The sequence below is a fragment of the Octodon degus genome, unplaced genomic scaffold, assembly GCF_000260255.1.
Source record: "Octodon degus isolate 3935 unplaced genomic scaffold, OctDeg1.0 scaffold00092, whole genome shotgun sequence".
NCBI classification, from domain to species: Eukaryota; Metazoa; Chordata; class Mammalia; order Rodentia; family Octodontidae; genus Octodon; species Octodon degus.
Window position 1 is genome coordinate 1,606,164 of NW_004524668.1, and position 25,799 is coordinate 1,631,962.

Sequence of the window (25,799 nt, forward strand, 5' to 3'; positions counted from 1 at the left end):
AGCAAACACAGGCATATTTTGGGCTGCAATGTTAATGTAACAGCCACTAGTTATCTACGAGGAATTAATTAATTTTGAGACTAGGTCTCCCTACGCAGTCCAGGCAGGCCTTCAATTTATGGCGCTTCTCCCACCTCAGCTTCCAGAGTGCTGGGATTACAGGCGTGCACCACCACGCTTGGGTTTATGTACGGAGGCTTAAATTAAGAAAATTAGCGATTGAGTCCCTTGGTCACTCTCAGTGTCCCCAGGCAGAGTGGCTGCCATACCTGGCAGCTCTCTGATCACAAGAAGTTCTATTCAGTCAGTTTCTTCTACACAGCTCTACAAAATATGAACCACACATAAGACTCCAAGTCCACATGTACTGCACAGAATTTTTTAATTAAATACACTTCATAATGTTATCTGCACCTAGTACACTTTTTTTTTTTTTTGAAAAATAAGACATGCCATGTTAGCCATGAAGTTAACAAAATATAAGCATCCAATAGAATATATTCTACTGTGACATCATTCATGTAGCTTCTTAGAGAAACACATAAGCTACTTTTGGTCCATCAGCCAGGGCTGGACCAGAAATCCAGGAGGATGCAGGGCGGGTTCCCTAATGCCACTCGGATGGCTCCTGTGTCTGCACAGTGCCACTGGATAACTGGCTGCCGCAAGAAAAGCAAAGGAGATAGCAGGCCCCCCTCCCCTCCTTAGCCTTCCACTCCACCCCGCAATCCTCCACCAACTAAAGCTTAAAGCGAGGGCATCCTCAGACCTGCAGCATGTTGGGCAGGTCTGGGAGACTCCCATCCTCAAAGGCACCAGTGTACACAGAGCACTCAGAGCCCCAGCCTGTGGGGTAAAATGAAAAGTACGGGCAGGCGCAGAAGGCCAGAGAACACCTGTGGATGAGCGTGCTTTGGGTATCTGGCTTCCCTACCTGGGGAGGAGAGAGAGGCTTGGAGAAATCAAGTGGGCATGGGGATGTCGGGCCCACAAGGGAAATAGAGTGGCAGGGATGTACATGCAGCCAGAGCGGATGTGTAGCCACTAATGGATGGTGCCCTCACACCTGGGGCCAGAGCCTGCACTCACTGAGCCCAAGACACTTTGCAAGTCTGGGGACCAGGCTCTACAGGTCCTGTGCTAGCCCACTGTCCATGTGGCCAAACCACTGCCTCTACTCAGGAAACCACTGTAACACTTTCTGCTCAGCCTATGTGGTCCAGCTTTGTGGGGTGATCTCCCTGCCCTGCACCCAAAGGTAGGGGGGGCTGCCCAGGCCACAGGGAGATTCCTGGCTGTCCCTGTCCCCTTGATCTGCAGCAGACCTAATGATAACAGCACATTTCTGTCTGTTCATCTCCTGAAACCCGGCTGGTTTAAGGCCCCACGAACAGCCCATAATGAGACAGGAAAGGGGTTCAAGGAACGTACCCCAAGTTCCTAACGATCCCTGGGTTCAACGTGTTTCCCTAGCTTCAGGCCCACCTTCATGTCCATTGTACCCTGACCCCCAGGCCTTAGAAAAATCGCTTGGGAAACAAGGAATGCTGGGACACGGGAGAAACCTGATTTTAATTTCCCTGTATGTTTTGTTCTTCCAGGCTCAGAGCTCGACCTCGAAAGGTGGCCTGCTCACCCCTTCAACTGCTTCCCCCACGGGGAACACGCTCGCCTTTCCCGTCTCTGCAGCTCCTGCGGCTCTCTGCCTCCTGACCCATCAGAGGCTCACACGTCCTGGCCGGGCGTTCAGCCTCCACTGATGCTCTCGGGGGCTCGTCTTTGTTACCCCATCTCCTAATCTCTGTGGCCCCTTCGCCTGGAGGGAGCATCATCCCACCATCTAGTCCTAGCAAATCCTAGCTGGCTTTGCCACTACATGTCAGTGGAAACCAAATCATCTCTAATTCTGAACACCCCTTTGGACTCAGGGCCACCATGACTGTCACTTCCTGTCACTGCCCACCCTGCCAGAGACCGCTGGACATCCGTGTCTCCTGCTGGCTTGGATGGCAGAGACCATGTCTTATGTTGGTAGCTTTTTCCTCTACATGCTTAATACACAGTAAATGTCTCGAAAATGTTGTTGAACCCAGTGGGTACTCAGCTAAGGGGTAAAGCTCCTTATCTGGTGCCTTCTTGGGTGTTTAATACACAATACAAAGGTGGCTAAGACAAAACATGAAGTGCTTATCACAGGCGACAGGTTGGCAGAGCTTGGGAAGTCAGGATCAGAATGAGTACTAAATGCAATCTATCCGGTAAGCGCTGGGTAACACTGTCTGTTAACACTGGCGTCCTGCCTGTTAGTTCAAGGCTGCCTTGGGAGGCCGCGAGCTAGTTCTAAGTGGTATTTACTAGTGGAGCAACGCCACAGATCCTGGGGGAGGGGGCATGCTTCCCCTATCAGAGCATCCTAAGAGGATTCGGAGTGGAATTCTAACTTCATGGCAGGAGGGCGTGGGCCCTGGGGGGTCTTAGTGGCTGGCTTTTCCCATTAGTAGGATTTGAGGGGTGTGACCTCCAGCTGTTTACAGCAGAATCCCCAGTGGTGCCACTTAACAATGCAGGCAGACCCTTAGGTTCCACCCCAGTCCTACTTACCCTGAGTCTCTATAGTTGGGGGTATGAGAATCTGCATTTTAACCCCCCAGGAGATCCTCACCCTTATTCAAGTTTGCAGACCTTTCCCTGCCATTCGCAGAAGCGCACAGCCCGGGGCAGCAGCAATGGTGAACCTTGTAGAGCTTTCACCGATAACAGCCTGCTGCAGTAAGCGTGCCACAGGTTCGCCATGGCTGGCCCAGAGGACAAGTTCTGAGTGCTGGTCTCTACTTCACAGCACTCAGAGCCAGAGACCCAGACGGACTCCCAACTGCAGGGAAGTGAGCCAACAGCTCTGGCCTGGTTGGTGGGTCCACAAAGGAGGGGTGCAAGGGAAGCGGAGAGGCTGGCTTCACAGCGAGCGGACCCCCCATCTTCCCAGAGGGGGCCAGTGTGCAGGGAAAATGTAATCCAACGAAGAGCCAGGTTTCCCACCTCTTGTTTATGAGGAGGGGCAGGAAAATTAGAGGGGCTCTTCTTCCTAGGGGCTTGGGTATGTATCTTCACCCCTTTGCTCCCGTCCCTCTTATTTTCCTCTTTCCTCTGTCGACTTCCCAGTTCCTAGGAGGGGGCGAGGCCAAGTACCTCACAGAGAGCCAGAACCAGGTTTGTTTTCAGAGACAACCAGAACAGAGAGTTCAAGTCTCGAACTACAAAGTGAGACCCTGTCTCCAAAACCAAACCAAACCAAACCAATGAAAACTAAAAACACACGCCATCCATCCTCATTGGAGGGGCATAAACAGAGGGCAGGTGGACACTGCCGAGATGCCAATGAGTATGTGCTCAGGGCTGGCCCACTGCGCCGTGTGAAAAGGGGCTCAGATACTGTCTAAAACAGGCATGCATGTGAGGGGGAGGGAGGCCAGCACTCACTGTCTCCGGACTGAAGTCAGGGTGGAGCCTCTGTTTTGCCATCACTCTGAAGAATGTGGCATTGGCTTTGGTCACTGGCTGGGGGCCCCAGTGACCATTTTGGAGGAGAAGAAAGGGCTTTTAATCCCTCTAGGCTAAGCAGCCCCGCCCTTGTCTCCATTTGAAATTTCCAAGACCAAGGGAATGTGGTGTTCTTGCCAGAGACCAAGGCTTTCTAAGATCTGCTGCAGTTCCACAGAACTTGCAGTCTAGGAAGTAGGACGGGAAGGCAAATCTCAGAATGAAGGGCAGAGCCACCTCTGGCTCGGCCTGCACAGTTAGGGAAAGGCGGGTCACCTGAAGGTGGCTCATTCTTTCTTGCTGTGCTCCAGGACACGATAAGGGACCCCAGGGGTGCTTCTGGAACTGTGCTCCTCTTGCATGACTGGTAGTGTGGCAGGGGCGTAGATCTCAGATATGTTGTCATTGTTTTCCAGGGCTCCGTAGGAAAAAGAAGCTTTGAGGTCAGGCTGGACTGTCATGCCCTTGTCGTGCATGTTTTGCATACCTGGAATGAAACCCATTTCCTTGTCAGGACAGGGTGGCAGGGCCAGGGGAGCCACCTTGCTCTGTCCCACTGCTGACCACCCAGGGAGCACAGGGGCTGGTCATGCGCACGGTCAGTTTCCTCAGTGCTTCAGATTCAAGCAAACACCCATTAGTACACACTAGAAATATTACAGTTGCTAAGCAACAGGGGCACAGCTCCAGGAAATGTGCGCTGCTGCCCAGACCAGCCCCTGCCAGGAGGAACCTCCCACCTGCTGGGCTGGGAGGAGGTGGGGAGCGGAGCGTTGGGATGCACGCGGGGTGGGAAGGGCGCTGTGTTTTGGATGTGGTAGATGCCCACACAGCACTGGTCAATCAACTTAGGACCAGAGGACTTTGTCACTAGTAAGTGACAGGTCCCATGAGGAAGGGTTTGACCTTCAGCACCAACATCCCTGGTGCTATGCAGAGTGAAGTGTGATTTTCACTTTTTTTTTTTTTTTTGTCTCTTTGAGACAGGGTCAAACTGACCTTGGGCTCACTTTGTAGCTCAGGCTAGTCTCAGTTTACAAGGATCCTCCTGCCTCAGCCTCCAGAGTACTAGGATTGTAGGTGGGGCTACCACACCTGGCCTGATTTTATGATTCTACCTATTCTGGGTATATGATGTTGGGTTTCTACCGACATCTGAGGGCATGGACCTCCATCTTTTCCTCCTGGGGCTTTCCCTACAATTTCTCCTGTCAGGAAGGGCTTCGTTTACTTTTGAGGCCAGGGAATAAAGGCTCTTCGAGTTCGCCTACCTGCAGGCAAAATGAGAAGAAAACACCATGGCTTCCTAGAGCTTTGCTGGCACCCGGCTGCCTGATGTGCCGGAGGCACCGGGTTTGGCTGTCCCGGTAACAGCTACAGTGCAGGAGTGTTTACACAGTGGTATACCGGCCAGGCATGGTGGCGCATTCCTAGAGTCCCAGCCTCACTCTGGGAGGCTGAGGCAGGAGGATCAAAAATTCAAACCCAACTCAATCAATGTGGCAACTTAGTAAGATCTTATCTCAGGAAAAAAGAAAAAAGGGGGTTGGGGTGGGGGCGTGGCACCTTCAAACCAAACAAGCAAGCAGGAAAAAAACTCAAAAGAAAAAAACAAACAAACCAGGAATGCTGTGTGGCCTCCCTTGGAGACCTGTACTTAGTCCCCAAACAATTCTGTGACCAAGATGCATGCCCATTCTCACTTTCTGGATAAGAAAACAGAGACGGAGAGCAGTGAGCCGATTTCTCATGGTCACACAGCTGGGATCTAATATCAGCACCTCCCCAGGCTGGCCATGCTGGTCCCGTCTCCAGGGCACGCTGAGATGGCGATTGAGACTGGACAAGGTAGAGTACGGCTGTAATCCCAGTGCTTGGGAAGCCGAAAACAGGAGGATCACTGCGAGTTGGATCTGTGTGTGTGTGTGTGTGTGTGTGTGTGTGTGTGTGTGAGAGATCAGCAGCACCTGGGTCTTCCCAATCTGCTAATGGCCTGAGGAGACCCCCCTGAGCAGCCCCTTGCTTCCACCTTTCACAAGGTGCAGCAGCTGGTCATCTGGAAGCCAGTGTCAATGGTGGGGATTTGATGTGGGGAGCAGGGACTGAGGAGAAAAGACAGACACCCCCATTTGGCTGCTCAATTCTGTCTGTGTCCTTCAGACAAAGACAACCAGGAATCCACCGCCAGTCTAACAAACTGGGGCTCACTGACTCTGCACTGAGACGTCAGCAACTGGGGAGATGGCTCAGTAGAATAAACACTTGCCTGGCAAGCGCAAGGGACTGAGTTCAATCCCCGGTTCACTGGGGAGATGGCTCAGTAGAATAAACACTTGCCTGGCAAGCGCAAGGGACTGAGTTCAATCCCCGGTTCTGGAAAAAAAAAAAAGAGAGAGAGAGAGAGAGACATGCACCAAGGGAAGACATGGAGTGTGAATGGGGGTTGTGAGGAAGGAGACCTGGGCGTGGCCTGGGGGATCTGGGAGAGGGATGGAGGAAGGGAGTTGGTGGCTTGGACAACGTTCACATTCCATCTCAGTTGGGACTTCAGGGAGTGGTCCTGTTTGGGTGGTGACCAATCAGGGTCACGGGGGCCTTGTCTGATATTGGTGTTCACTGACAGGGCATCTATCCAGCCTGTGACATCAGAGCAGCTGAAAGACACCAGGCCAGCTCCCAGAGGGTGGGCTGCTCCTCTTTTTCTCATGTTTTCTTCTGAGACAGGGTCTTGCTCTGTAGCCCGGGCTTATCCTGAACTCACTACGTAACCCAGGCTGGTCTTGAACTTGCAGCCATCTTCCTGCCTCAGCCTCCTGCGTACTGGGCTCACAGGCGTGTACCACCAGGCCCAGCTTCTCATTTTTAAAAAGGCTTTGGGGGCTGGGGAGGTAGCTTAGCAGCAGGGCACTCACCTGGCATGTGCAAGGCCCTGAGTTTGATCCCCAGCACTGCACGAAAAGAAAAACAAAAACAAAACAAACACCCTCCGAAAATAAAGGTCAGCTTTTGATATTTGAAACTTCTCCAAATTTTGACATGTTGAGAACTGAAGGCCTGAAGACCTCCTGACAACAGCTACTGGCCTGTCACGCCAACCTAGACAGACGAAAGGCCAGTTCCTCTTGTGTACCAGGTAGCGGGAAAAGCACCTCCGCCTAAACCCAGCGGATCAGGCCATTCTATCCTGCCGGTGCCACCTGGCACCGGGTCAAACAAGTGTTTGAAACTTTCAAAGTTCGTTAAAGTAAAAGGGAAGTGAAACCAAATATAACCAGGCATCTACCATGTCCCAGACACAGTGCAAGGGGCCTCTGCATGTGTGAACCCGCCACCCGGATGTGGGAATCCCAGCTTACAGTGAGAACAAGCGGCCCTGGAAGGCCACGTGGCAGGGGGAGGGCACAGCCGGGATTTGAGTCCAGGTGCCCTGAACTCCAGGCCCAGCTATGTAACCAGAAGTGTCCTGACAACTGCTGTGACAGGACTGGGTCCCCCTCCGTCAACATCTGATTTCCCACTGGCCACAAGGTACAAAGAGAAAGCCAAGAGCCACACCCACAAACAGGCCACAGAATGCTGATATCTAAGATTACCTGAGATTACCTTCTACTCACCACCATAAAGTACGTCTGTGTATATATATACATGTACACCCAAACACTAATATAGATATACACACGTACAATTCACAGGCACACAAATACACATGTACATACACATATTTGCACACACAGAGTTGACACCTCACCTATCTGGAATTCAGCTATCCAGCGCCCTCATCTATCCGGAACACAACCAAGAAACAAGGAAGTAAGCAAAAAAGGCATCGGAGCAGCCAGATTAGATGTTTAAAAATCCATGCATTAAAACCCATGCGCTTAGCTCCTGGGAAAAGCCTCAAGTCCCAACCTCGGAGCTCACTCATTGTGCCTTCAGATGCAATCTGCACAGGCAGGGAAGAGGAGGAGATGGGCATGGAGTCGCTGCACTGCGGGAGGCTGGGTGCAGCAAGATGGCCAACAACAGCTTGATGGCACCAGACGAGCAAAGAACATAAAAAGGAGGCCATGAACTGATGTATGGGGGTCATCTGCGATGGGAGCGCCTCGGCCAACCCTGAGAACACGCTTGCATCACGGCGCTCTGGGCTCGGAGCCACTCTGGACTAAGCAGCTGTCTGTGCCCTCTGTGCTGTCTAAATTTTGTTCATTAGATTGCATTAATGAACAATGGGCGGTTATGTTTTGGAGAGAGTCTCTTTGCACCTATCTAGAATAAAAATTAATTTTGAGTTACAGGTCACTGGCCACCTGCAGAATTTCGGTCAGCAAACCTAGCTGGGGCTGGTTCAAGGTGTTCATTCTCCTGCCTGATGCCCCTGAGGCTGGACAGGCAGCCTGGAGCTCTCCCAGCACTCACTCCTCCTCATCGATTGTGCGGTGTTTGGCTGAGCTGCCTGCATTACTGTCAGGGCCAGAAGGCCTGAAGACTTGTGCTGCTCTGAGACCCCTTAGCGCTCTGGCAAGGGAGGGCTGGCCACTCCCTGCGGAGTGCAGCCAGTGCATTTCATTCATCCCATTTCCCTCGCTGATCACTCGACTGCAACTAGATGGATGGAGTTTTCCACTTGCAGGCCCGGAGCCTGGTGCTACAGATCATAATGATGTCCAGTGTGAATCAGGATTTTCTTGAAAAGATCTCAAAATAGACACAGGAACTGGTGAGATGTGCTCAGAGCCAACAGAGGCGCCCCTGCCGTGGCCTCCTCTTTTGCGCGAGATTAAAAAAGAAAGAAAGAAAGAAAAAAAAAAAAAAAGACAGCGAGAGAACAGCCACACGGTGAGACACAGCACGCCTTCCCCGCGCCCTGCCCAGAGCCAGTTGTCCTGGTTCCCACAGGAAGCTGTGGTCCCTCTGCACATGGCTGGCTGGACACGCGGGGTCGCCACGGTACCTGGCATAGCATCCATGGAAATGTAGGGCTCAAACGGAACGGCCTTCTTCCGGTTCCGGGTGATTAAGAAGACACCCAAGAAGGCGATGAGGCACCTGAGGAGGGAGGACAAGAGAAGTGAGGGCGGAGGAGGAGGCTGACAGGGACCCTGATGGCAGCGGTGGTGACAGGAAGGGAGGAGGCTGCTCTGCAGAGAAGCCCCGAGGGCCACAGATGCCAAGCTGAATCACCCCAGCCGCACACCCCCAGGCCCACCCCGTTAGGTGAGAATATGAATATATTAGAATCTGGCAAAACTCTTTCATGTCTAAGCAGCCAATACTTCTAGAACCTTGCTTTAAAAAATGTTCTCTGCAAATTTCTTTATGACCCAAATTCAATGACTACATTAGTATGAAAAAGTACAAGTTAGTAAAAATTGGGAAGTTCCTATTACCCCCTCCTTCCTTTTTTCCTGTATCTTAGGGAAGGGCCTACAGGGTGTTCAGGGTCTTACTGTGTAGATCCTCTTCTTTACAGCCTCCCAAGTGCTGGGATTATAGGCGCACACCACCAAGTCCAGTCTCACCACCAACTGCCATCTCAGCACGCCCCGGGGGCGGGGCCAGCAAGGCAGGCCCAAGGATTGAACCCCTGTGCCCTGTACCTGCTTGCAGGCGCTTTAATCCACTGAGCTATTTGGCCGGCCCTATACCCCCAGTTCTAACACTCAGGTAGGTATATATTTTTTTTCTGGAGTTTTTTTTTCCCCCTCATAAACTTACATGAACAAACACAGTTTCTAAAAACTGAGGTGTGCCGTGCCCCAAATTTTCTGATCAAGGAGATTATGGAGCCACAGAGGAATGTGACTGATGATTTATAGTGTGCCTGGGGAGAGTCACATGGAGAGAAAACATTCTCTCAGGCTTTCACAGGCAGCAAATTGGTCAAGCAATGGCTGTGACTCATCCTCATGGCTGCCACTGACAAAGGATCTACAAAGTGCATACAAAGCTACAGGATAAATCCTGAGGGTACTTGACTGACCTTGTTAGACACAAAAGTTACATTTCTTTTTACATAGGTCTTGCTTTATCTTGGTCTTAACCATCCAGCAGAAAAGGATAAAAACGAGGTATATAAAGTAAAACCATATTAATAAGATGAGCTGTAAAAGGCTCAAGTCAATAACTTCTGAGGATAACCCACTAATACTATAGACTCTAGACAGTGTTGGATTGTTTAGCTGAATTCAAGCATCTACAGTATTTAGATGCCAATACAATACCCACCTCTGACAGGACTAAACAAAAAAAGGGGATACAAAGGAAAGAACATCTTGTATTTGTATATACAAAATAGGATAGATACATAGCTACTTTCACTTAATTCAGTGAGAAGAAAGATGTGTACTAATAGTGTTTGGGGGCTGGAGAGATGGCTCAGTGGTCTAGAGCACCTACTTAGAACAAGCTTAGCAACGCACAGGGACCGCGGTTCAATCCCCCAGCACTACATGCCAGCCAGCCCTGCCCCCTGGTGGGCTGAGCTGGCCTCTCTCTCTCTCTCTCTCTCTCTCTCTCTCTCTCTCTCTCTCTCTCATAAATAAATAAATAAATAAATAAATAAATAAAAATAGTGTTTGGACAGGATATCCTGTCTGCTTCTTGTACTATGGATAACCACTAAGAAGATAACAATGTACAATGTATTGATTATTGAAACTGTCCTATTAAAAATAAGAGAAAATAAAAACTGAGGTGTAATTTACACACACCAAAAAGAACCAACCAGCTGGGTATGGTGGCACTCTGGAGGCTGAGGCAGGAGGGTTGAAAGTCTGAGCCCAGGGCTGGGGAGATAGCTTGGCGGCATAATGCCTGTCTGGCATGCACAAGGTCCCGAGTTTGATCCCCAGAACCCCCCCAGGCCACACAGGTCCTGGAATCAGGCATGGTGCTGCACCCCTGTAATCCCAGCACTGGGGAGGGTGAGACAGGAGGATCAGACAGGAGGATACAGTTCTCACTATGAACTGCATAGTGAGACCTTGTATCAAAAAATTAAAATTAAAACTGAAAAAAAGTTTGAGCCCAGCCTGAACAACTTAGGGAGACCTTGTTTCAAAATAAAAACACAAACAAAAAAGGGCTGAGGATGTGGCCCAGGGTAAAGGTCCTAGGTTCAAACCTCAGTACCGGAAAAGGAAAACAAATAAAACAAAACAAAACATCCCAAGCCTTAAATAATCAGTTGGATAGCATTTGCTTGGAGGTAACACTTGTATAATCACACCCCAAGATAAAGCAGAAATCTTTCTTTCCTCCCACGGGTCTCCTCCGCATCATAGCTAGCTACCGCCTGAGCTACAGCATGGAATAGGTTTGCTTCTCCTCCCATTCTTGGGAGTGGACTCTTGTGGCGTGTGCTCTTTGACACCAATGTAGGTTCTAAGACCCACTTACTTTATCACACATACTAGTTCACTAGGTTTTTTTTGGAGGGGGGCAGAACCGGGGATTGAACTCAGGCCCTTGCTTGTGCTTGCCAGGGAAGCGCTTATTCCATTGAGCCATTTCCCCGGCCCCCATTAACTGCTGTGTAGAATCCACTGTCTTAATATCCTGTGATTTTTCCTTCACCCTCCTGTCCAGTAGCCATTCAGGTTGTCTGCAGTTTGGGTTGATCAGGAATAAATCAGCTGCAGACTTTGCTGAAGGAAAGCTGCACTCATTCCTTAGGGTTAAAATCTATAAGTGGAAGCTCATCCCTGCTCCTTTTTAAGGATAAGCCACAAGTTTTAAAAAGTTTGTAATATTTGTGAGAGTGTTTCACTCAGTGTATCCTTGATGTTGTTTTACCTATGGGCTGGCCTCTACTTTCAAAATGGTGGCCTGGTGCTCTGTTATCTGAATACACCATGAATATACCATGTTACCTCATAAACCATGACACCATCACTACTTCAGCCCGTGTTCTACTGCTGGCCATCTGGGCTGCTCCTGATTGTTAACTTACACATACAACAAATTAAGAATCAATATGTAGACTCATCTCGTTATCTCTGTGTCCCCTGAGATGTTTTCGAGACACATGATTACCATTGGAACACTGCTTCTAAAATTGTGCTCATTCGAAGTTACTACTGATGTTCACATTGTCCCTGACACTGACACACTGCTCAGAGTGACAGGCAGTGGCCGGTCTCCTTGTCTTCTCAGCAGCCCGGGAGATTAATAATCCTACTGGGTTTTGCAAATGACCCTGAAGGAAGGACTGTAAAGAGCCGACGCGACCCCAGGCACAGGGCCACCTGCCTTCAAGGACTGCTGCGTGCACAGCCCAGGCGGTAGCAGGTGACTCACCCCAGGGCAAACATGCAGATGTGCAGCACATCCTCCCCGACGAAGTCCAGGTAAAAGATGGCACCTGGATGGTGAGCAACAGAAAAGACGTGTGAGCTGCTTCCCAAGCGCCTGTGTGCCGGGCGGACTCGGGTCGGGCTAAGCTCTCCTCCCTGTGCGAAACCAGAGTGGTCAGAAATATGGTGACGATGCCTGTGCCGATAAAACAGCTCAAGAACGGGCTACGGACCACCTGCAGGAACAGACTGCCTGCGTCTCTCTGTGCCTCTCGGCTGCTCTTACTTCCATCTTTTTTTTTTTTTTTCTGACTTTTTATTTTGAAATCACATTAGACTCCCCAAAATAGCACACAGCACCCACGCACCTGTCCTCTAGCTTTCAGGCCACAGGGTATGATCCAAACCAGGAAAATGACAGCGACTGATGAAACCATGGACTTTAACTTTTTTTCCTCTTTCAGTACTGGGGATTGAGCCCAGGGCTTCTGCATTGAGCTACATCCCCAGGCCATTTACAAAAAATATTTATTTATTTACCAGTTTTTATACACACACAGATGTGCATGTTCATCTATACATCTCCGATCCTCCACCACCTCTGTTAAAAAGAATAAATAAGCCACATATGGTGGCTCATGCCTGTAACCCCAGCATTCAAGAGGCTGAGGCAGGAGGACTGCTGTGAGTTCAAGGCCAGCCTAGGCTACTTAGTGAGTTCAAGGCCAGGCTGAAGTACATAGTGAGATCCTGTCTCAAAAATTCAAAGTGGGGGCAAAAGGCAGACAAATGGCCCTGCTTATATCCTAAAGCTGTTAGGCCTTGTATAGCCAGCACAGGCCCGTCAGCAGGCTCACTCCTGGTGTGGACTGAGGGGCCTGATTCCCCCTGCCTGGCTACCAGCCTCCACCTGATGGAGTTCCTGCGTGGCTTCCTGAGCTCCCAGCCCCTCACTTGATTCCTATCTTTGAGTCGACCAGCATTTGCTGTCCCTTTCAGCCATGACTGGGTTTTTTGGCTTTCAGGCCACGGCTCTGGACCAGGACTTAGCTTAGCTCCCAGCTAGGAAGGGTAGGGAGGGGGTGTCAGCACCCAGCCTGATACCTGGTCCTGCTCAGTGCAGGTCCTGGAAGGCTGTGCCCCCGCCCATCCTTGCCCCTGGGAACCAAGGGCCACCTGTGCCAAGCACAGGGCAGAGCACGTAGCCAGGCCTTCTGCAAGGCAGCCGTGCATTTTCAGCAGCCTTTTCCCTGAAGATTTCAGTGTCACTGCCACTTAAAAACAAGCCTGAACAGAGCCACGGGCCTATAACCCCAGCACTCTGGGAGGCTGAGGCAGGAGGAACAGAAAGGAGCTCAGCCTGGGCAACTTAGTGACTTAGCAAGACCCTGTCTCAAAATTTAAACAGATAGACAGACACCATGGCTCAGTGCAAAGATTGTGGGTTCGATCCCTAGTACCGGAAAACAAGCAAACAGACACACCCTCAGTGATAATGCCTGAAGCCTCTGAATTCACTTCAGAATAAAGATGAAAAAAAAAAAAATTAGAGAGAGAGGAAACAGGGATCCAACAATGGTGGCGACCACTTACTGAGCACCTATGGCCCTGTGGATGGTTCAAGTACTCATGAGCTCTGAATGCTGGGTGGGAGAGGTTCACGGTCACTCGGCCAGTGGGGGCTGTGGAGTCGGCACGAGATGGGCAGAACTGCCGGAGAAACCTTGCCTGCGAGCCACAGGCAGAACGGAGCAGAGCTGCGGATTGTACATACTGCCATCGTAGGACACATTATTACTCCTATTCAGGCAATGTGCAGCTGAAGCACAGAGAGATTAGGTGATTTTCCCAGAGCTACACAGTAAGGATGCATTAGTGCCGGGCTGCAAACCCAGTATCTCTGGCTCTACATTCTGGCCACCCTCCGAAAACCCCACAGGCAGAAGACAGAAATGGAGCTCTAGGTCAGCCTTACCTGCTGTGATAGCCACAGTGGTGGACAGGATGTAGCCCACACTGGCGATCAGCGAGGAGTCATAGATCTGTGAAGCTTGACTTAAAAACCTGTGACCAAAAGCATTCAGGTCAGTGGGCGCAGAGAGGCTGGCAGGGTGCAGTGTGGCTTGGAATGTGGGGAGAAGCGTCCCTCAGATTCACACCAAAGCCGTCCTTGTGTCATGGACACCCTAGGTCGCTGGGTTGGAGGTCTATGTGTGGTTCATGCCCCGAGGCCAACAGGGCCATGCCTTCTGGGTCTCACACTTTGGAGCATGAGGTTCTTAACACCTGAAATGGGATCTCCTGTCCACTGAAAAGACCACTTCTGTTCCCATCCACATGCACCAGATATTTGGATCACTTTCTGCCCAATGTTGTAATTGTTTAAACTTTTTTTTTTTTTTTTTTTTTTTGGTGGTACCGGGGATTGGACTCAGGCCCGTGCACTTGCCAGGCAAGTGCTTATTTTACTGAGCCATCTCCCAGCCCCTAAACATTTTTCTTCTTAGTTCAAAAATAATGTGCTTATTGCAATAAAAGTAGGAAAAGAGGAAAAAAAAAATCAGTCATCCCCAATCTCTCTGGGGCAAACTAGCACCCTCGTAGCTCTCCCCACCCTCAGATGGCAGGCCTGGGTGCTCTGAACATTCCTCCCTCCCAAGGCTTCAAACCCCAATGCCATCAGCACCCAGACACTGGAAAATCCATGTGGTGAGGCCCAGGAGGGAAAGCCTGCTACTCACGCAGCCTGGTAGACAGCGGTGGCCACCATGCACACGAACATCACGTAGAAGATGGGGTAGTCAAGCTGCAGGTTCCCCTGGATGGACAGGACCAGCATCCCAGCCACAGCTTTGACTGTCACCACTGTCATGGAGCCTGAGGATTGGGACCAAGGACACACAATAGCCTTAGGGAAACGCAGGGAGCGAGGCCCTAAAAGTCAGTGATAACCCCACAGGCTTAGGAGGGTAGCTGGGGACTTGCACGGACTGGGTCTCTTCACCTCCCCTGACTGGCAGCAATGGCAAAGTGGGAAGGAGAACAAGGCACTAACGGCTGGCTACTTCTTGTTTTGAGACAGGGTCTCACTATGTAGTCCAGGCTGGCCTTGAACTCAGGGCCATCCTCCTGCCTCAGCCTCCCAGATGCTAGCGTTACGGGTGTGCACCAGCATGCCCGGATCCCAAATACCACTTCTGAGTGCCATTGCCAGTGGACAATAGTCCAGTTTTTTGACTCAAGTGCTTGGCACTGGGCCTACAACCTGGAGGGAGGCCCAAGGATCTCTGCACAGACAGATGGACTTCCTTTGACGTTAGTTTCACAGCAAACAGAGGAAGACATGAGGGCGTGTGAAGAGCTTAGGAACAAGCCCTTCTTAACGCTAAGTAACTTGTATTTTTAAAAACATTGCTTTACTCTGAGAAGTCTCTGGTGTTTTGGGACCCTGTCTGTATGCACACATAGTCCCAACACATACGTGTATACTTACCTCAAATTTATAGTCTGCATTTATGTGGCATGGACTTTATAAAACATGGACAGAGAATGTCATTTAAAATGTAGAGGAGGGGCCGGGGAGATGGTTCAGGGGAATAACCACTTTGCTGGCAAGTGCAAGGGCCTGAGTTCAATCCCCAGTTCCGCAAAAAAATAAAATAAATAAATAAAATGTAGAGGAAAGGGACAGCCAGACAGCTCAGCAGACTAAAGCGCCTGCTTGGGCACAGTGCAGCAGCATCCCTGGAATACTTTGCTGGCCCTGTCCCCAGGGGGCACTGAGATGCTGAATGAAACTGGGCGTGGTGGTGCACACCTGTAATCCCAGCAGCACTTGGGAGGCTGAAAACAGGAGGATCCCTAGAGTCCGATCTGTGTAGTGAGACACTGTAGACCTTGTACTAAAAAGGAGGGGCCAGGGAGATGGCTCAGTAGGATAAGCACTTCCCTGGCAAGCACAAGGGTCTGAGTTCAATCCCTGGTTCCGCAAAAAAAAAAAAAAGGCAGAGGAGAAACTCGCTAACTTCCTTCCCACACACACCCGGAGCACGTGCTCTCCCCACTACGATGCTACCTCTCCCCATGGAACAAAAACAGGTCCTGGTGTGAAGCATCAGACCTCGGCCGAGCGCCCTGGTCCCGGCTGCACTGCTCTGTTCAGGGTTCTGTCAGCTTCTCCTGCCAGCAGCCATGAGGCTAGTGTCCCACTCTGGCAGCCACTGAGGACAAGCCCGTTCCACCACGGTCCTCGCTTGTGAGAATGAGGCTGCCCACCACCTTGGTCTGGCCTTGCTAGTCACAAAGAGGGAGCTCTGGAAGCCATCCTTCCCACCTATTTTTTTTTTTTTTTTCTGGCGGAACTGGGGATTGAACTCAGGCCCTTGCGCTTGCCAGGGAAGCGCTTATTCCACCGAGCCATCACCCTGGCCCCCCTTCCCACCTACTTTGAAAAAAAGTCACTGAGCGGCCAAGGGCCGAGCCACAATGTGATCTGGATGAGCTCCAAATATACCACAGTGACAGAAGCTGGTCGCAAAAGGCCACCTCGTACAAGGTGGGACCAACACATGTGGAGGATATTTAAATTAAAAATGATTACTGTAAAAGACACGTTGCCATTAACCCTAAAATTCCACCACCACCTCAAGCGTACATGTCCCACTGTTAGTCCCAGTTTCGGAAGCTGTTTCATAGTGACTCTGAAAGATGTGATCAAAAATACAGTGCCAAGTGCCATCCTCTGTAAAGACAGGCTGGTAAAGAGGTTAAGCTGTGTTTTCATCCTCCTTATCCACTGGGCCTGGTTCCGTGCAACTTCCGGCTCTTCCCCAAAGTCCGAAAGACCAGAACATGTAGATGTTTGGAATGGATTCGGGACACTGAGGCAGCCAAGACAGTGCAGCTGAAGACACCTTGGAAAAGGACCACTAGAGCTGCGTCAGAAAGTGGCAAGAATGGTGGGACAAGTGTGTTCAAAGCCAGGGGCACATGTTGAGGTAGATTAGTGACGATGGGTCCAGCCTTTTAAATCATACTTCAGGGGCCGGGGAGATGACTCAGTAGAGTAAGCACTTCCCTGGCAAGTGTAAGGGCCTGAGTTCAATCCCCGGTTCCACCAAAAAAAGAAAAAAAAAAATCATACTTCACACACCTGCACTTATACAATATATTGAAAAGGTGAGCCTAGGGCTGGGGAAGAAAGTTCAGCAGCATAAGCGCTTGCCTGACAAGCGCAAGGTCCTGAGTTTGATCCCCAGTACTGCATGCTGTGCTGGCCACCTAAACCAGGTGTGGTGGCACACACCTGTAATCCCAGTGCTGGGGAGGCTAAGACAGGAAGATCACTATGAGTCTGAGACCCTGTATCTAAATAAATAAATAGAAGGGCTGGCCAAATAGCTCAGGGGATTAAAGCACCTGCAATTAGGTGCAGGGGCTGGGGATTTGATCCCCTGGCCTGCCATGCTGACCCTGTACCCAGGGCGCGCTGAGTCGGCAATTGAGACTGGATGTGGTGGTGTATGCCTGTAATCCTAGCTCTTGGGAGGCAGTAAACAGCTGGATCACTATGAGTCCAATCTAGTAGTGAGACCCTGAATACCCTGTAGACCCTTCCCTAAAATTTAAAAAAAAAAAACTAAATAAATAAATTAAATAAAAAAGGAGTCTATAGAGACAGAAGGCAGGTGGGACTGGAAGGAGGAGCAAATGGGGGTAGCTGTTATTTTGGGGGCGACAAAAAATACTCTAAAGAGTGTGATGACACCTGCACAACTTGGTGAACATACTAGAAACCACAGACTTGCATATACCGGACAGGTGAATTTTATGGTACATAAATTCTATCTCAATAAAGATATCTTTAAAAAATGAGTCAAGAAGAATATATGCAGTGTATTATTTGTTGAAACTGTACTTTCGATTTGATTTGAAACTGTCTCATTGCTATATGTTTATCAATAAAACTCTGAAAAGAAAAAAAAAGAATAAAACCAAAACTCAACAAAAAAAATAAATAAAAATAAAAATAAAAAATAAAAAAATGAGTCAAGGGTCAGGGAGACAGCTCAGCAGCATAAGTGCCTGCCTGGCATGCACAAGGTCCTGAGTTCAATCCTTGGTACCACAACAAAACAAAACAAAAACAATGCAAGCCTGTGTTGACATGTGGCTGTGTGGTTTATGGCCTCTTGTGATGGGTGACCCTTGAGAAAGATGAGATAAACTCCCACTGGGCACGTGCGTTCACCTCACTTGACCTCTCTCTGCCCTGCCATCCAGGTATCTCATGCACCCATTTAAAAAATACTTATTTTTTTGAGACAAGGTCTTGCTACATAGTTCAGGCTGGCCTTGAACTCACTCTATAGCCCAGGCTGGTCTCAAACTTGTGGTGATCCTCCTGCCTCAGCCTCCCGAGTGCTGGGATTACAGGCGTGCACCACCACACTCAGCTTCAGGTGCCCATTTTTTTAATTTTAATTTTTTTTTTTTTTTATGTATTTGGTACAGGGTCTCACTATGCAGCTTGGACTCGTAGTGATCCTCCTGTTTTCAGCCTCCCCAGTGCTGGGATTACGGGTAGGCGCCACCAGCCTGGTCTCCGTGGCCAGATCAGTGTGCTCATGGGCAGGGCCAGTCCCTGTGCTTGCCTAAGCAGGCGCTTAGTCTGCTGAGCCATCTCGCTGGCCCTTGTGTGCTCATTTTTAGAGCGAGGACAGTGTGGCTTAGAGGGAGAGGCACCGGCGGGGGCCATAGTAGCCCAAGGGGCAGCACCCAGCAGCCTGTGCTCCTTCCCCTGCTGTATTTAGCATTCACAGCAACACACAGTGATGTCTCTGCCCCAACTCAGCTCAGGAGCCCTTTCTCCCCCAGTACCAATTCCTCTAGAAGGGCAAAAATGGACAGGGAATGAGAAAAATCTGCTTCTGCCTTTGTATCTCACCTGTGCTGCTGGGCTGACTCCTGGGGCAGGGCGAGGTTGCTGACCTCCCAGCTCCCCAGCCACCAAGTTCTGCTTTCTTCTTCCTTGCTGTCACTGCTGTTCCCCAAAGGGACTGCCATGCACCCACCTTTCAACCCCTGCCCCCACAGGGTGTCTGCTCCTTCTGGGCTACAGACACAGGCTACACTTGCGAGGCCATGGATTTGAGCGAGACTGCTGGGAATGACAGGAACAGTTTCCCAACAGCAGGGACCCAAGGGATGACCATGGCAGCCCCGAGCTGGCCTCAAGCAGCTTCTGGAAACTAAACCTCCCCTCCTTCTGGGGTTACTGCTGGTGGCTAAACTCCACCCCCAAGACCCCACTTACCAAGCAAGGCCACCAGGAGGAGAATCACAACAATGTTGTTGGCATTCTTCTCCTTGTAGAAGTACAGCAGCAAGCAGAACAGGACGATCTCCACCAGCTGCAAAAGGATGAGGGGAGATCAGGGGGCCCCCACCTGAGAGGCCCAGGGGGGCCCGGATGTGGATCTTGTCACAGTCACAGACACTTGGGAGGGAGATGGGAGTCAGACAATCTCCATTTCCCACTGTGCTGACAGATGCAGAGGGAAAGGGGCAGGTGGAGTGGACCCATCTGGCCTCCGGACAACACAGGAGATCCGTTCACCTAGGGCTGGAACTCGGGTTGAGGTCACTGACCTCATCTCTGCCTGGCTAGTTCGGCCAAGATGCATCCGCTGAGACCTTCTCTCCCCGCTTCACCGCTCCAGGTATCCCCGTTAAAATGGGGCCATTGCGGGGAGAGAGACATGTTCCCCAAGCAGTAGGTGAAGAATACTCCTGCACATTCCCCTTCCCCAGCCAGACCTCAGACGCAGCAGAAAGGGGAAGGGATTAGGAGTCTCCGAGACCTGGACGAAGGAACCTGGGTCATTGCTAAACTTATCACCTGACCTTGAACAAGGCACTAAATGCCTGTAAGATTTATTACTGCCTCCTTGAGACAGGCTAATAGGCATAAGACTCACAGGGCCTTACTTGGGCTTATACTTAATGACCCTTCTTAGAGGCCAGGCACTGTTCTAAACCCTTAAACTCGTTACAACGGTTCAATTGTTTTATGAAGCACGTACAATCACAACTCCCAGCTAGAAATTAGAAGCCAGGCTTTGAGCCCGGGCAGCCTGGCTCCAGGGCACGCGCTTCCCCACTGAGGCCAGGGCCAGGTACCCAGGGTCAGGAGAAGTCCAAGGGGAGACACTTCCTACGCATGCCAGGGCAAGCCCGGAGTCTGAGAAGCTTCCTTGTGCCCAACATCAAGGCCCAGACTTCTGGCAAGAGCTTCCCACAGAAAGCCAGCCCTGGCGCCCAGGGACAGTAAAGGGATGGTAATGGCTCTGCAATGTTTGCCAAGCCCTACTCCCTCCCAGAGTTTATTTAGTATCAAAATGAAAGCAGAAGCAGTAGTGGGCAATCTGAAATTAAAAAAAAAAAAGACAAAACAAAGAAAGTTTAAAATGCCTTAGAATGACAGGCCATAAAACACAAGCTATTTCCACTCTCCCAATTCTTCCTGGTCTTTGTCCCAGAGAGCACGTATTTTACCTAGCTGTTGTTGTATCAGAGCTCAATTAGGGACCAGGCTGCTTTCAGTTACTACAACCTTCGCGTTGCACGGAGCTGTCCTAATTACCTTTAAGCTGGAGAACGCCCCTGCAAGCACACAAGGAGCCACTCACGGGGCGCCCGCCCCCCACTTGTGCGCACACCTGGAGAGCCTGATCTTGGGGTGATCCTCCAGGATCCTTCAGTGAATGTTCGACTTGGCAGAGGATCCTAAGAGGCTGTGCCTTTGCCCATGTCTCCAGATAGACCACGACCTTCTGTGACTCACTGCACTGATTTATGTCCCCAGTGCCTGGCACACAGCAGACACTTGGCATCTGAGCCTGGTTGGGCTGCTCTGCCTGAAGGTCACCATTGAGGGAGAGGAAGCACTGAATCATCCCTGAGCACCTGACACAGGCTGGGCACCTTCCACGCTAGTCATGGACGGCCTGACCACAGCCTTACGTCCGTGCTTCGAGCCACAACACAAAAAAGGAAATGGAGGATGAAAGCCACACGGCTCACGCAGCGGGGAGCCCCGGACTCCCTGAGCACAGGCCTGCTTCAGGGGAGGCTTTCCTTGGCAGGCCTTTGGCTCTGTCCCGGGCACGTTTTTTCATGCCCAAGAGGAACGTCTGGGACATGGAGACGACATGGCCCATGTAGTGACAAGGAGATGACATGGGCCATGTGAGGAAAAGGATGCTGGCGACCTTTGACACACCAGGGTGCGCCTGCTCAGACCAGACTCGAACAGCAAACACCTATATCTGCAGAGCCTGGGGAGGACGGTGGCACCAGAGCCAGACAGGTCCTTCTGCATATCTGGTTCTGTGCAAATCCACTCTCACTTCAGTCCTCAGTTTTCCCACCCATGAAATGGAGAGAGAAACACTCACTATACAGGGCTGAGGAGAGACTTGGATAAGCTATAAAAACACAGCTGGCACAGTGCTGGGTATAAGGTAAGACTACACCACTAGCTTGGCTGGACCTTTAGCCGTCCCCTGATGTGGCTTATGTGTAGCCAAGAGGGGCTCACGAGAATCTCGAGTATCTCTTGGCTTTTGATTGGGTTTTATCTGCTGGGTGATTGCAGAAAAAAAAACCTTCTTGAACTGTTTACAATTTTATCTTCTTTTTCTTATCAAAAAATTTTAACGGCTGCTGTAGAACTTGTGGATGGTATAAAAAGATGAAGAAATAAAAATGGAACACTAATTCCACCTCCCAAAGACAACTACGTAGAATTCTTGTCTTCCCACCCAGTCCCTCCTAGATGTATTCTATTTACAAACCTTCATATCCATCCAGAAACATAAAACTTGGCACCCTGTGATACATGGTGCTAGACAAGCCGCGGGACACAAGGGAAGCGGCATTTCCTGTGAACTCTGTACTCAGGCGGGTGCCGTCTCCCATCCTGGGCCTTAAGCCATGACTCACGGAACCTCTGATTCGCTGCGGGTGCCTGGGGTTCTGAGCCCTGGAACGCAATCCCCCAGTCCTTTCCTCTTAGGGAAGCACCAGGGCCAACTCTTACCATGTATAAGAGAAAAGGCCAGCTCACGAGGTGCCTGGTGATGTTCTCGCCTGTCATCTTCTCATGACTGTTGGGCGCAAATGTCACCAGCAGGTAGGTGCCCACGACAGCCAAACCGCAGCCAACGAAAGACAAGATGTAGCGTCCTGTGGGACGGACAAGCCATCAGGGACCTGCCACAGGGGCAAGCGCAGGTGGGGATGAACTCTTGGCAGGGCAACAGCATCCTTCTTGTTCAACACATAGACAGTCATTCCCACACCAAGCTCCACACTATTGCTTTGTTGCTTACTTTAAAAAAGCAATGATCACTCTCAAGGTTATTTTTAATTTTTTTGTCTTTGTGAGACAGGGTCTCACTACGCAGTTCAGGTTGGCCTTGAACTCACTGTCACCCAAGCTGGCCTCAAACTTACAGTGATTCTCCTGCCTCTGCCTCCGAAGTGCTGGGGTTACAGGTGTGTGCCACCAGGTCTGGCTTTAAATGTTACCTTAAACCTTAGAAAGGCTTTCCTAAAGATGATGCATGCACTCTCACAAGGGACAAGGGGAACACAACCACCAAGCCAGTGCCAGGTCAAGACAGAGGACATTAGGAGGAGCCCATATCCCCTTTGCATCTTCCCAATCCTACAGCCTCCCACCAGTGTAAAGTGACTGGGACATGAGCACTCCAGTAGTTTGGCTGATCTGTATTTAGCACTGATGACTTCATGCACCGTTCCCTGGCTCTGCTGGCTCGGCACTGTGTTGGGGAGGTCTGTCTGCACTTGAGTGACAGTCCGTACTCCACCCGCCGTGCACGGGTGCTGGAGGATCTCCACTCTGACATTCTTACACGTATCCTTTGGAAAATACCTGTGTGCATCTCTATGGAGCACAAAACCAGCGGTGTAACCCCAGGGACAGTGGAAATGTGGAGTTTGTTTTGGGAATTACTGTCACACAGTTTTCCAAGTGGCTGCGCCCAGCTGTGCATGGTGGTGCATGTTAGTAATCCCAGTATGCAGGAGGCTGAGGCAGAAGGATCTACGTGAACTCGAGGTCAGCCTCTCCACACCCACCACCCTCCAGCTACATTGGCCTGACACTGAACACGCAAGACTGTCCCAGCCCCAGGGCACTGGCACCTGCCGCTCCCTCTGGGTGGCACATTCCACCCATGGTAAAATCACATCTTCAGAGACTCTAACTCTGGAGCAGTCTGGGCTCCAGAATGTTCCTCTTTCCTTAATCTGCCACTAAGCATTCTATTTTCTCAGAAGTTATTTTACTTATTCAGCTAATGACTTATTTATCATACCTCCTGCCCCCCTGTTCTTGCACCCATACTGGACTAAAGTCTCCGAGAGCAGGAACCCCTATCTATTCTGCTGTAACCCAGCATCTACATTAAGAATGTATCACTTAGTAGGACACAGTGGGGGAACCCTTCTTCCCTACTCCTTAGGATTCCATGTGGGACTTCCCATGAATGTAACACTTCTGCCTTTTCCCTATTGGTCCACATTTCTCAGTGGGTGGAGCTAATCTGTCAAGTGTTTAAATCCAGGGGTTTAGCTGTTTGCCTCTAATCTGTTAGGTAATATTTCTGAGGACATACCTCTCCTCTGTAAAGCCAAGTGTACCTTAGGTTGGCAGCTGGGAATTTATGAGGGCAAGTGGGCTGTGAAGAGATCATTGGGCTGCATACCTGTGCTCCAGGCCCAAATTCTGCTGGTACCAGGACAAAAAGCAGAACACCTGGTCTCTGGATTTTATTCCCATGGCTTCAGACAGGGAAGGCATGTGTCCTTCTAAAATCCCCCTAGATGCTCAGGCATTCCTGACTGGGTGGGATGAATGGAGTCCATTCTAAAGAATCTTAGGTAATGCTTTTATCAGCCTGACTTGGACCACGGATGTAGGAACCCAGTCTCAGGAGCCTAGAGAGAGTGGGGCAGGAGACAGAGGGCCCCTCAACCAGGAGAACTGCATTTATAGTGAATAAGAAGCGGGAGTATAAATGAAGGAAGGGCTCAGATCAATGAACTTACTCAGAAAGTCCTTAGGTTTCCATTTTTCTTTGATGAATATGATTCCTATGATGGCACTAGCTGGAAAACAAAGACACACAGGGAAAAGAAGGGGGAGGTCACTCAGACGCAGGGGTCCCTTCGCCCACACGCTTTGGGTTGGCTCATGTCTACTAGAACTCCCTACTTCCCCACCTCCCATGGCACGCCTGTTCCTCTACCTCAGGAAGAGAAGCCTCTAAGCCTCCTTCCTCCTAAAAGCCGGAAGCACTGTGCTGAGTACCTCTGTGCACCAGGCAACATACAGAAACTATCTCTGACACGTGCATCCTGGGAGGTGGGTGTGTTACTAGTTCAAACCTGACAAACGGGGACATTGTGGTTGGAGGGGGTGAAGGACCCACTTGAGATCATATAGCTAGTAGGGGAGTTAAGATTTGAACCCAGGACTGTTCGATTCAACTATGCTCCTTCCATAGTTCTTTTCTGTCCCTGTTTCTTCCACATTCACAGATGGACTTAGACTGCCGTGGCCAAACTGGGCTGGCAACACAGCGGATGGACCTGGCTCGCCAGCCCACGTGGCCTCTCTGGCTGGCTGTTGCTCCCCTGTGCCTTAGTTCTCTGGTCTACAACCCAGTAGTGGGCTAGATCCAGATGCAGTAGCACAAACTAAGAATGGAGCAGGAGCGTAACAGAAATGAGCCACAACACAGGAGCAGAAGGTGGAGACCGGGAGGCCCAGCCAGATAGCTCAGTGGAGTAAAGCTCCTGCTTAGGCAGGCGCAGGGATTGGGGTTCAATCCCCAGAGTGCCGTGTCAGCCCCACTCCCAGGGCATGCTGAGCCATCAATTGAGCCTGGGCATGGTGGTGCGTGCCTGTAATCCCAGCACTTGGGAGGCTGAAAACAGCAGAATCACTATGAGTCCGATCTGTGCAGTAAGCCCCTGTAGACCCTGCACTAAATACATTAAAAAAAAAAAAAGAAGGCAGAGACTGGGTTCGCTGATTAAATCACTGGCAGCTTGAAATCAACCACAGCAGGAGTAAATAATTTTGCTGCCATATAAATCAGCAAATGCTAGGAGTCAGGTCCTCTTGCTCTCCTCTCCCGCATCTCAGGCTCTTCTCTCTCTCCCTTCCTTCCTCTGCTTCCTCTTATTTATTTTTTTTTCTCTTTTTCTGAGAGACAGTGTATTCGCATAGCATTGAGAATAACTATCTTTCTGAGCTACGGGGGTGATGGAATAAGATAATATATGTAAATCATTTGGCACAGACTTAATATACAACAACTAAGTTGTTATTAATAAGTCCTTGGAACAGTGACAGATGGGTCAGGAGTACTTAAGGAGTGGTAGCTATTACTTTCAGTATTACTTCAATATCATTTTCTGAGGGTAGACTCAGGACCCGCAAGGGTCCCTTACGTTCAGTGGCTCATATCTAAAATCTTGTTATGTATTATACTTCAGTCTATTACTTTTAAGAATTTGGCTATTTATTAAAATTCAATCTCTTAATGAATAGAACGATTTGTTCTAGTGGTGTTTGTAAATAGGATCTCAAGTTCGCATCTTGTACAGCAATTAACCACTAAGAAGAATATATGTAGTGTGTTAGTTATTGAAACTGTCCTACCGATTTGATTTGAAACTGTCTCATTGCTACCTGTTTATCAATAAAATTATGAAAAAAAAAAAGATTTAAGGACTAATACTGAAAGCACTAGAGACCCAGCCACCAAGTCCTCACCATAAATAAAGGTGCCGAGGCCCCTTTGGAGATCCCAGAAATGGGCAAAGCAAAGAAGGGCACAAATTTGACTCTCTCTCTCTCTTTTTTTT

General features: G+C 50.0%; 1 protein-coding gene across 3 annotated transcripts in view; it reads right to left on the reverse strand.

The window, feature by feature from the left end:
• Positions 1-1,776: 1,776 nt before the first annotated feature.
• Positions 1,777-25,799, reverse strand: part of Nipal3 (NIPA like domain containing 3) — a 63,997-nt gene continuing 39,974 nt past the window's right edge. For 2 of the 3 annotated variants that reach the window (XM_004637596.3, XM_023722468.1), the window contains 8 exons: positions 23,973-24,032; positions 21,937-22,082; positions 19,150-19,246; positions 14,576-14,711; positions 13,810-13,898; positions 11,839-11,902; positions 8,492-8,586; positions 1,777-4,024 (listed from right to left, as the gene is read on the reverse strand). In XM_004637596.3, coding sequence (XP_004637653.1) covers positions 3,825-4,024; positions 8,492-8,586; positions 11,839-11,902; positions 13,810-13,898; positions 14,576-14,711; positions 19,150-19,246; positions 21,937-22,082; positions 23,973-24,032 — 887 coding nt within the window. In that variant the 3' untranslated portion in view covers positions 1,777-3,824. Of the gene's footprint in view, positions 4,025-7,285; positions 7,318-8,491; positions 8,587-11,838; positions 11,903-13,809; positions 13,899-14,575; positions 14,712-19,149; positions 19,247-21,936; positions 22,083-23,972; positions 24,033-25,799 lie in introns of all 3 variants that reach the window. The other variant, XM_023722469.1, reaches the window with a different exon arrangement.